Source organism: Taudactylus pleione, unplaced genomic scaffold (assembly GCF_031769625.1).
Source record: "Taudactylus pleione unplaced genomic scaffold, aTauple2 ptg000041l, whole genome shotgun sequence".
In the NCBI taxonomy this organism is placed as follows: Eukaryota; Metazoa; Chordata; class Amphibia; order Anura; family Myobatrachidae; genus Taudactylus; species Taudactylus pleione.
In genome coordinates this window covers 19540240-19553001 of record NW_028284443.1, presented here as the reverse complement: position 1 = coordinate 19553001, position 12762 = coordinate 19540240, and the positions used below count along the sequence as shown (strand labels likewise).

Genomic DNA, 12762 nt, shown 5'->3' with positions numbered 1-12762 from the left:
TGTTTTTATGACTTAAGAAATCATAAAATATTTTTTTGGTAAAATTATGAAGCAAGGTATAGGGCCAAATGTAATAGGGTGAGAGTTTAGAAAATGTGAGAGTTTAGCAGTAAACTCTCACATTGGTCAAGTTTTATCTTCAAAATGGGAAAATATCTGGATGAGTGTTTAAATCGTTAAGTCTAAAAACATGTGAGTTTGCATGTTCTCGGACTCTATTACATTGGCCGAGTTTAAAAAGTGTGAGAGGTTACTGCTAAACGCTCCCATTTTCTAAACTCTCACCCTATAACATTTGGCCCATAGTCTACAGCCCTAAATTGAGCCTATATGGTTTTTCCAGAGGTCTGTACTGTGCTTCAGAACTCATAGCTCCTCTTGTGTTATACTAGTAATTTATACTTGGTTTTATTTAGTAGCTGCTCTGTTGTTTCCTGACCCTTAAAAATCATTGTAAAAGCTACTTTCTGTAAACAGCTTGCAATACACTTTGGTGTTTATTATTTCAAAGTGTTCCTATGAAAAATGTTATTTATGAAAATGTTGGAAGATTCTTTCTTCTGTTCTGTTTGCTGATAACTTCTAATCTGGAATTGAAACTATGAACATTCCGTAACAGCTTAAGGTGAAAGTGGTTCATTCTCTGTGGAATATGATAAGAAATGAATTTGGCACTCAAAGATCACAGACAATATTTCAACAGCATGGGAGGGAATGGCAGTAAACTGTCTAATCTGTTATAGCAATAAATAACCCAGTGTGTCAATGGAATATTATGAACTGCCTAAAATATGCACCCTTATTTAGTCTTTTAGAATATGTTATAGCAAGCAATACGGAGAGATCCTAAACTGATCAGATCCTTGATAACTGTATGAAAATGTTTCTTACATTCCCCTATGACTTCTGCTGAATGTCACTTTACTTTTTGTTACCCTTGGATGTGACAAAACACAGAGCAGAGCTGTGATATGTTGTATCCATGGGCAAAAAAATTAAACATATCTGTCTTCTTTAGTGCAGCTTTTACTTTGCATTCTGTGCCACCCTACTACTTCCAAGATATCTGAAAAGTATCCACCTCACTTCGGGGGACACTTACCACTGGAGCAATTCATCATTGCTCCAGTGTGGGGACAGTTGCTCCAAAAAGCAACTGTCCCCGCAATTAGTAGCATTGCTACAGAAGTTACTTAACTCAGGTCATGCATGCGCAAAGCTGCCGAGGAGTCAGTGAGGAGACAGCGGAGGTATGCGCTTGGATCCCTCGTCACATCCCCAGAACTCCTTCCCATAGGAAGGAGCGGGACTAAGAGAGCAAGAACCATCTGAACTTTAAGTTTTCAGAGTTTGCTGAATATCAGGTGATCCTATCGGATCCCTCGTCATGAATTGCCCGTAAACTTAAAAACGCAGAAGCTAGCATTTCCACATGGTTAATGGGCCATTTTAGTTATGATTAATAGGCCCCTAAAGGCTTGATTCAGAGTCACACATTGACTCCTTGGGATCAGAAATTCATGCGAACATCCGCCTATATTGCAACTATGCATCAACACTGCACCAGCCATCTGATTGTGAGAGCAGCCGTCATGACTATTATCTGCATTGACACCAGCCCTATCCTTAATGCAAGAGAACTTGTCAAGTTCGATGGATCTTTGTTCACACTTAAAAATACTTCTACACCCTACACTGGACACCTTTCCTACATGGGAGCTCCCCATTACTGTTTCATTGCCACACGTATTGCAAGTGAGATTCGACCCAGATCCACATGACTTAATGGCATGTAATTACTGTAAATTGTTTATGTAGTCCGCCATGGCTGGATTAAGGCTTATGGTGGCCCTGGTGCAACTAAGTTATGAAGGCCCCCTCCATTAAAATTGACACCCTGCCGCCACTCTGCCTCTTAGCTTGCCACACAGTGCCCCCCCCCAATATGCACCACAGTGCCTCACTGTATGGTATATAGTGCTTCCCCCCCTGTGGTCCTGTGTTCTAATCTCCCATGGCTGGCTCCTCTTACGGCTCACAGACTGGCAGCCAGTAGAAGGTGGCCGTGGCAAGCCAATTGCGGCTCGCCGCATCATGGCCATCTGTGGCGGGGCGCCCATGGCATCTGTTGTCAGATGCCAATAGGTGGAAGAGTCAGTTCGGCGGTGGTGGGCAGAAGATGAAGATGTTGCACGAAGAGTTCTGGCAGCCGCAGAAGATGCCAGAACATGCGGCGCTCAAGTCAGAAGAGCTCCGGCGGCGCTGGCTAGGATGGGCCATCAGCAGAAGAATACAGCCTCTTCCACTGGCAGGTAGACCCTCTATGAGTGAGGCTTTCCCACCATTAATCCCTCCCTAGACAACCAAGTTGCTGGGCACTAGGCCCGTGGGGGTAATCAGGCCTTAGGCCTGTGGTACTGATATGCAGGTGGGTGCCGTTTATTCCAGCTTGCCCCCGACACCAAACTTTCTAGTTATGCCCCTGCCCATTACGCTCCTTCAGTAGCAAGTGGAGGTGCACATTGACTTGGATGCAAATAACACTGCATTTCTGGCAAATGATCAGTGCACAAGGCACATGTTCAACACTGCATCAGCAACTAATTGAGGTGTAGTCCATTGAAAGGTATATTAAGAAAAACGATCACAACAGGATGCCTAGAGCATTGTTATCCATTTCCATGAAAATACATTCAGTTCTTCATATAAACTCAAAATATATTTTACTAAGATTGAATAAATGCTAATGCATTACAGATAGTTCTTCTCATATCTGTGTGGGCAGAACAGTGGTGTAACAGCATTATTGCCTCACAGCATTAGGGTCATGAGTTCAATTCCTGCTTAAGACCCACTTGTGTGTAATCACATTCAATGTATACATTGGACCATTGCATTATATTTGGGTCTATATTATAGCTGCAATGGTGGAAGCCCTTTTAACAAAAAAAAGTCATAAGAATCTAATTTAACTGACAGTATTGTGTCCACGGCTTAGTAGATCCAGCCCTACAGTGTTCATTGTGTAAGCTACAGTAGAAAAAATACACATAAATAGAGGGAATGTTGCCCTATCACTGTGAATCACACTAGTGACCAGCTACACTCTAACGTTTGGCTGTTATAAGCAAGAGCTCTACTTTGCATACACTATCTGACAATGCTGTGAATGGTTGGCATAAACTTTATCCTAATTTGGAGTTAAAGAATTTCTTTCCATATTAATTCAGATCCAGTTCTTATTTGAATGTTTGGTTAATATGACATTTACAATCAGACCTTTAAATCTATTACTGTACAAGACCTTTGTTGTATTTTAGTTTACAAAGGAGTGAGCTGAAAGACTAAAACATAATGGGAACTGATGAATACAAGTACATATAACTTCACTACCACTTAATAAATGATATTTAAGATACATTTAATATATTTAATATTTAAGCGATGTTTAAGTAACCTGACAGTTCTCCCATGCTCCATCTTCATGCCAGATCTGCAAGTGGTAAGTATCATGGAATGGGAGAGTTACTGTATTGCACAATACTGAGCTGTGACTGTGGGAAGGGTTATACTAATGTCCGGTAGAAGAGTAAATGAACTACCATCAGATGGGCTCACAGTATAATGAGAGGGAAATATTTGATACCTAATTAGTCTTTCCTTTTGATGGAACCTTTAAGGTTGTTATGGATTTGTGGGCTACTGGTTGTTGCAAGTGATACCACTTACTTCATATGGTTTACTTTCACTAAACAATACTGTCTATAAAAAACTGAATTATGAATTCTTCCATTTACATACACACGGGCCGGGATGTACTATCCTCAAAAATGCTGTCTAACTTCCGAAAAGGCAGATTTCTGATATTTGACTGCATTCCCCATATGCACCATGCTGGCCGACAGCCGCGCACGTGCAGAAGGACTCCTGGGCTATAAACTCGAAGTCCTTACACTGCACAGGACAGCTCTTGCCGTAGTAGCTGTCCTTTGTTCAAATCTTCATGAATATATGCTATGCATGGAATCAGTGGAGGGATGCATTGCATTCAAAATGTGATGTGTGATGCATCCCACCTAAGGAGTCTTAGGTACACAACTAGAATAAAGAGGTTGCAAACAAGACACAAATTCAACCAGTTCAACATTTTTCTAAAATATTTGTAATTCCAGAAGATATGACACCAAAGGTGTGAGCTGGGGATTGCCCCTTTAGCTTGGTGGCAGAAGAGGCGGGGTTGTGGTTAGATCATGAATATTTGGCTGTTAACTACAGCAGATTGGGGATGCCCAGGCTAAAGATGGCCATGCACACTGCCATTTCAAACTTTCAGACACACATGGCTAGATACTGTATACTAGATGTGTGTATGGCCTCTTTAACTTCTTTCATTGTGGCTGAATTTTTAGCACATTAGTTGTAAAAGTCAAATTCTGTCTTTTGCTAATAATCTGTCATTTTGTTCCTGCTGAGTGATTTATGTTATTTCTGAAGACAGAACAATTTGAAAGGATAGACATAGCCCTGTCATCTTTTATTTGTGATTAAAATGAGATAATGAGACTACAAAGCCCTTCCTTGCACATACATAAACAGAATAGGGTGGAAATCTCTGGTTACTACAGTCATTGCATGTGATTTTGTTTCATGATCAGCCAGCAATTGTCCTGAATAAAAGAAAAAAAAAAACAATGAGTTACTGTTATAATGAATTAGTTATAATCTAGTTATTGTTATACAAATTCAGACAATACTATCATGGCTAATTGCCATCATTTAGTCTGTATAGTGGCATTGCATATTGTGGAGTTGGATGGCAGAAGCCGGTAAGATTATAACATAACTAAAGTATGGCCATGACTATGACAAAGTGCTACTACATCAGGAAGCTTTAGTCATTTCGGAGCTACTGTTTGAGGTTGTGATTGCACATGGGTAAGAATATCTGCTGCCTAGATTGTGCTAATATGGAATTCCTGTTCACTCTCCGTAATGTAGTCTTTCTACTGATAATCCTTCTCAACTAGATTTCAGAGAGTACATGCATGCACACTGAATAATGGTCAGCAATAGGGGAAGTATACAGATGAAAAAAGTTTTATTCAAATAAACTACTTAACAAGGCACATGGCATCATGGGAAAAATGCGCTGTGTCATACCATATTATGTCCACCCATTCACATGTGAAGCAAGCATCAGTAAATGTTGTGCTCTATGCATAATGTCAAGAGCAACAACTTATATTGTTTCTTTGAATCAAACTCTTTATCTTTGGGATTGATAACAAAAATTTTGTGGGCCAATTCATCAATAAAATTTTGCAGTGGGAAGTCCTCCTGTAGAAAACAAACATGGATTAAGTATGTAATATTGTTTGAGAACGTATATAAACAGAATATGAATATTTTGGGAAATAGAAAAGTTGGAATTCTCTTGTCAATGTATCCTGTCCTTCAGGGGTGAATTGTTCATATGCAAATTTGTTGCCTCTATATTTATAATCACTTATTACACATGATTTGAATGGTTTTAAGAGTATTTTTGCAAATGGTTTTTGGGTTGTTGTGAATTTGTGATTCCTGCATGCTCTCCATTCAAATCAACCATTCTCAACATCTAAACTAATATCAAAAAATCTGAATAATTTTACTAAATATTCTGCACATACATTTGTGGCGAATGGATAATTTGGCAATTCCCACATCAGTAAATAAGTATTATTATTTTTTAATTGACTTCCTATATTCCATTACCTGGATATTAAAATGTACATGACATTTGGAGGGCTCAGAATATCTGAATGATATTAAGATTTTTTAATAAATTGAAAAATACTAAACTTTCATACTATTAAAACATCAGTTGCAATTCCGAGAAATAATTTATGTAAGAATTCCTTTGATGTTATTCCCAGGAAATGACAGTTCCTTCACCCAATATAGCAGCTTGTTTTATACTGTTCAGTTTCTCTATCAAACTTAAATAATTTGTCTAAGGTCCCTTGCATTGCTGATGGGCAAAATGTGGCATCTCATTCTGATTACATTTGAGTTACTACCTATGCTGATTGAGGTGAGGCCCTTAGACCATCTTCGTTAACTAACTGAAAGATACTCATTTCTGTAATTCATCATGAAAAATATTATCAAACTAAGGATTTGATGGAATGAAAATATATGTAAATTCTGGAGCAGTCTATCTGAGATGTAGCTTTAAAATTGGATAGAAAGTCATTTACAGGAGAAAGTAGTTCCCACGTGTAAAACTGGCTTATTTGCAATTCTATTTTCTATATAGATTTACTTATTTAATATCAGATGAGGCTAACTTTTGTCGATTATTATGGTAATACAATTTTAATGATTTCCTGCTGTATAATATTGGTATGCAGTTCCATAACCTTTGAAATAGTTATCACTTGAGAAACAAATGTGCATTTGTATGAACACAATATGAATAATATCTGGACATCACTGTTGCATATTATATTTACTTGTCTATCAAGATAAAATTAATTATAATTTCCCAATAACAAAACAAGATTTGGTTTAAATTTATCGTAACTTAGCCTTAAGAATAGGATGTCTCCTAAAGCAGTATTTTACATCCACAAGTCTTCATGAAAAATGCTTGATGTGGGGACTTATAATATCCTACTGTTTTTTGTAAAATGTTAACATTTTATTCCCAACAAATTTCTTAAACAAAAAATACATTTACAGTTAACTAAGAATATATGCATGTTATCAAGTGTCTGATGTGTTGCTTTAGTTTTAGTGCAGATGTTTATGTGCGAGACTTCATTACTGTAGCAATGTTCATTTGTCTATTGAGTTTATTCTTAGGCTGACGTTTTCTCCCATATGTCTGTTGACATAAACCAAGTTAGAAGGTGTAAAATGGGATTTTGTGCTTCTGTTTATGCTATAGTGGATGTATCAGTGAAATCTGTATCTAATTCTATTTATTTCCTTTATTCAGATTGATTTTGAAGATGTGATCGCTGAACCTGAGGGGACGCATAGCTTTGATGGGATTTGGAAGGCGAGCTTCACTACATTCACTGTGACTAAGTACTGGTTCTACCGCTTGCTGTCTGCAATATTCGGCATACCGTTGTCACTTATCTGGGGCATTTACTTTGCCATCCTGTCCTTCCTGCATATCTGGGCTGTAGTTCCATGCATAAAAAGCTACTTGATTGAAATTCAATGCATCAGCAGAGTCTACTCCATCTGCATCCACACATTCTGTGACCCCCTCTTTGAAGCTATTGGCAAAGTGTTCAGCTTTGTTCGAATTACCGTACGCAAAGAAGTATAACTGAAACTCTATAGGAGCAGAGAGTATCAATTTATGTTAAAGTTTTAAGCAGCAGCAACATTTTATGAGCACTGAAATAAGATCAAAGTCACTAGAGTATGTATTCTGGGGCAAAATATTTATCCCTTTAGAATATTTTTATTTTAAGAAGTGTTTCTTTTGTAAGGAAAACAATATGTTACTGTTACCAGCCATACATGTCGTTTTGTTGGCTCAGAGTTGGAATACTGTATTTTTATTTCATTATACACATATTGCAATTATAATAGTGCCCAAAAAATGGAGAATTATTAATTTAATAATCTACTGATGATGAATTTATTGCTGGGTGAAAAGGTTTAAACTGTTGCAGTCTAGATGGGCAACATACCTTGGCAGGTTATGTGCTAACTGCTGTAGTTTTTGCAGACTGCAAAAAAAGTAATTGTATAAAATGTAAATACATTTATTTTGTTATCCAAAACAGTTTAATAGGAAGAGCCCATCCTTTCTAATGTTGTTGCAGTAACACATAATAATCCTGTTGGCAAATTATTTCAAAATAAACCTTGAGGGGACGCTTTGGTAACTCTAGAGGAGGTAAATCATTGTCCAATAGGGTTTTAGGACTCACAATACAAGAAAATTAATTGGACTGAACCTATATTATTAAAGAAAATCAAAAATACAAAAAAGAAAAGAAAAGAAAAACAAGTGAATTACCCAGCTCCGTTTTACTTTTGTGGAGAAAATAAACACCAGTATTGCCTGCTGATTTTATATACAACTTCCATGCTTTCCAAATCTGAAACAGATTCTAATCATGAAACGGCTCCTCATCTGCTTTTTGTGGCTTTCTGTATAACATGAACAAGGGTCAAATCATTTACAATATTAATAAATCCTGTTGTAAGTCATCTGTAGACTTTATATGCTGTGTGAACAGAATGATTTTGGGTTGTTTATTTCTGCATTTGTTTTAAATAGTGTTTTTGTTAGTTTGAGGTTCTATATGTTTTTAAAATGTATAAACTGACGACACTAAATTCTACAATCTGTCTGTTTTTATGGTGACCGTTTATGACCTGTTGATCATTTCCCCATTGCACTGTGTCTTCACTGAATACATTTGGCCACAGTTAGATTAGAAATATAAACTTCAGTCGCGTCCATCCCTCTCTCCTTTTCTCTCTCTCTCTCTATCTCTGTCTCTCTCTCCATCGTTCTCTCTCTTTCTCTCTCTCCCTCTCCCTCTCTCTTTCATGATAATAGAAGCTGACCCTTTTTTGGACCAGAATAATGGCATGCTGTCAGTTTTGGTCCCAGCTAAAAAAAAATCAAAGTAGGTTAAGCACCACTACTATGCTCTATTCAGATACATTGTACTGGAGTATTCAGTGTGCTGCATGCATTCATTGTCTGTACAGATAATTGTCTGTATTATGCTCTTTTAGCATAATAATTTACTTAGCAGGTAGTGGTACTTCTAAAATAGAATGGATATAATAGAGCTAAATATAAAATAATGTTATTTGCAAAGCCTACATCCTTTGCTCTTGTTACTTTTATATTGTATAATGTTTAGAGATTTCAGTTTTTAAAACCAATTATTAGGCTGCAAATGGTTGCTCCTCAAGACCAGGAGTTTCAACTTCAGTGACATTTATCCATTACATTGCAGACTACTTTAATGAAGTATCTTGTGATACAATTAAGTGGGGCCTATGTACTAACGGACAGGGCTGAGTGAGCACACAGGGTACTCACGCCATTGAGAAAGCATGCCTAATAAGATACAAAAGGACTCAACTTTGCTGTCTATAAGAGTGCCACTGCCAGGAACAAGGACAAAGGGTCTATTACGCAGCGTTCCATATTTTACAATGATCCTACACTAAATGTATATAGATTAGTAATAAAGTAAACACAAGTGTCTTTCTTGTACTATGTGCTTCATGCTGCTTCAGAATTGAGCTCATTTCAAAACTCTGCTGGTGAAAGTGGACTTGTTACCGTGAATTAAAATGTATCATTCATTAGTATATCAATAACTAACAATGAGCCACATGGAAGAGGAATGCTTGGTTTTACCGTTACTTAGCCTATTCACTTATCTCCTAGCTTTCCTTTACTATAGCCTCAACCAGAAGCCAGGGCAGTGCATTCAGGCATTACAGCTGCATAAATAATGGCTGATGGAACATTACCTATAGAGGAAATAGCATGAAGTAGATGTCTACGTAACCCACATTACAGTGCTAGTTTTAATAGAAATTAAAATATTGTCAATAATGGCTTCTGATTTTCCATTGCTTTCAAAGCACACAATTATGTCTGACACATGCATATGGTTTTATTACCGCCTTACATTTTCTCATCTGTAGCCTAGTTAAAGATGTTTTCTGTCTTATTCAGCTTATATACGTCTTCCTGCAACTTTTAGTAAATGCATTGTATTGGGTTCAGTATGATTTACTGCCAGCCGCATGGCTGGTGGTTCAAATCCCGACAGCGGCAGCCCGACATGGGTGAAAATCCCGACTGCACTAAGGTAAGTATAAACTAAACTAACCTCCCACCCTAACCCTCCCTTAAGGATGCCTAAACCTAACCTCCCCCCAGTGCCTAACCCTAATCCCCCCTCTAAGTGCCTAAACCTAACCCCCCCTTCCCCACTGCTTAAACCTAAGTTTCCCGGGGGGGTGCCTAACCCTAACCTCCCCCTGTGGGTGCCTAACCCTAACCTCCCCTTCCCCTTTACCTAACCCTAACCTCCCAGGGGGGTGCCTAACCCTACGTCCCCCCCCAGGAGCCTCCTAACATAACCCTCCCACTCGCGGTTGTCCGCGCACGGCACCCGGCTTACCTTTGATTGGTTAGCTGGGTGTCGGGCTCTCGACGAGAGCTAAAATGACAGGCGTCGGGATTTCAATGCCTGTCATTTAGCCCTTGCCGGGATTAGACAGTCGGGAAGCCGGCGGTCAGGATTTCGTTTGTCGGCTTCCCGACTGCTTCCCATTGTATTACCTTCCTGGCTGCCTTTGTTGACCAAGTTTGCTGCCCCTGCTATAATACAGCAACCATGATCTCTATGTATTCATTGTGTCATATCCACAGACAACATACATTGAGAACAGTGGATATTGATTTAAAGCATACGGCTACTGTCATAGAATGTCAGGGAGACTCCCGATTTTTAGGGAGCAGCTCCCGGATCCCCAGTGAAGAGGGTGGTCCGAAGGCTTAATGATGTGATTCATGAAGAATCGCATTATTATGACCTTGCCTTAATGTGCCATGGCATAAATCCTGGCATTGCACAGCTGGGGGATTCACAGTGCTACTCTCTACGAAGCTTCTACTTGGACTTCCACTTCAGGAATTATAAACTTGGCAAGTATGATTTAAAGATAGTGCAGAAGGAAGCTAGAAAGAGAAGGCATGTATTTAGTGTACATACCCATACACATATAGTAAAACGAAAATGAAAGAGTAAGGGGTCTATTTACTAAGCAGTGTTAGGAGACAGAGTGAAAAGTGATAAGGTGCCAGCCAATCAGCTCTCAACTTCCATCTCTCAGGCTGTGTTTGAAAAATGACAGTTGGGAGCTGATTGGCTGGCACCTTATCACTTTTCACTCTGTCTCCTAACACTGCTTAGTACATAGACCCCTAAATGTTACACAAAGTAGATGTTACTTATATCCCTAGTATGTGTCATGTCATTTTTGTTTCCATGCTCTAAATAATAAGCAGATCTTTGGATACAGTGATCATTTAAGCTGCTCTGTGACAACATAGACCAAGTGGTTTTTTCTAACCCTGGATTTATGTAAAGTGGAAAAATGAGGTCATCTTCTCTGTGCTGTGAGAAGGATGTTACTGCCATACCAATCAAGATGCACGTTATTTTACAGAAAATATGAGTATGGGCATAGATCTCCATAATTATAGTGTACATAAAGATGTTTTCTTTTTGATAAACATTTGTTTAACAGATAATCACCAAAAGTAAGTGTCAGATTAATGATTCTATTGTACTTTAAATGTCTTCTAAGCTTTTTACTTTCAGTATAAAGAATTGCTGATTCAATCAATGTAAAACATACTGATATTGTATAACACCTACCGCATGTAATGTACAAGCTACAGATGTGCACAATAAAAGATTTAACATGTTTCAGAGTGCATTATTTGATAAATATATGGAAACATAGTGTCATTTAGAAATTTTGTTCCACGGGATGTGAGCTGCTCTTCAATAAAGCACAGTGTACACAGATGACTACCTGATGGTCATGTTGTGATTGGTTGATGAATTATGTTAACAAAAGGTTTAGTTTTAATAACCTTCCAAGTGTTAAGTGCGGGACACAAGACAGAGCAAAATCTACATATATGGCAATGCTGCAGAGTTCTTCATCTAATTCACTTTGTTGGAAGGTAAAAGGAGAATTTCTAAAGCTCTGTTAAAATATGCTGTAAAAACTATAACTAACTATAAACACAAAGCATTTTTTTATATTTATACTATCTGAGTTCAAATGTCTCACTTTCACTATGAAAACGATGTCAGAACATGATAACTCACATTGCAGAAAGTAATCTGTGATGTATTTTGGAAGATTATTTTGAAATAATACAAGGATTGCTAGAGAATATCAATGTTATGATAAAAGTAATATCTACATATATATTCTAACACTTATGTTGGATGGTGATAAAGCAGAACTGTCCTTTTGTATATGACCTTTCAATGTATTTGTGTGACTCTCTGCACAGTACTGTACAGTTTAACATCAATGTACTGTAAAAATGAAGTACAGTATTGTACAGGTGTCCAATATCAATAAACGATTGAGGAATCTATTTTTCAAGCAGTGAAAAGTGAACCAGTGAAGAAGTTGCCCATAGCAACTAATCAGCTCCTACCTATTATTTTATAGACTGTACTTGATAAATGCTACTTGAAAGCTGACTGGTTGCAATGGGCAACTTCTCCACCGGTTCTCTTCTCCACACTTGTCACTGCTTGATAAATAGACCCCTGAGGCTCATAGTTTCATCATCATCATCAAAGTATATTTAATAGGCACCACAAGTACTACACTGCCGGACAGTCAAGGAAACAATTAAACAGAATGAAACAGGTAAAACAAAAGAGACAGGAGTACAAGTCTTGTAAGAACAGTTGTGCATCATGATAGAATGTGTGTAAATTCTCAGAGCAGGTATAATCATACAATTGTGAGTATATATAAATCATACAAATCATGTAACGATAATTACATCATTACAGTTAGAGATCACACAATGAATGGGTAATGTGTTACTGGGTAAATGTGGATGGACAGACAAGAGGCTTAAACTTCAGAGGGCTCTGCTCATGAGAGCTTACCATCTTAGGGAGGGGACAGAGTGAAAATGGATGAGTTGGGGCAGATGGGATGAGTAGTAAG

The 12762-nt window shown here is 38.0% G+C and overlaps 1 protein-coding gene across 1 annotated transcript in view; it reads left to right on the top strand.

Moving 5' to 3' along the window:
• CAV1 (caveolin 1) overlaps nucleotides 1-10830 on the top strand; it is a 37205-nt gene extending 26375 nt beyond the window's left edge. Inside the window, exon 3 of the mRNA XM_088457682.1 lies at nucleotides 6983-10830. Within this exon, the coding sequence (XP_088313808.1) occupies nucleotides 6983-7324 (342 nt within the window). The 3' untranslated portion in view covers nucleotides 7325-10830. The remainder of the gene's footprint in view (nucleotides 1-6982) is intronic.
• Nucleotides 10831-12762: the final 1932 nt, after the last annotated feature.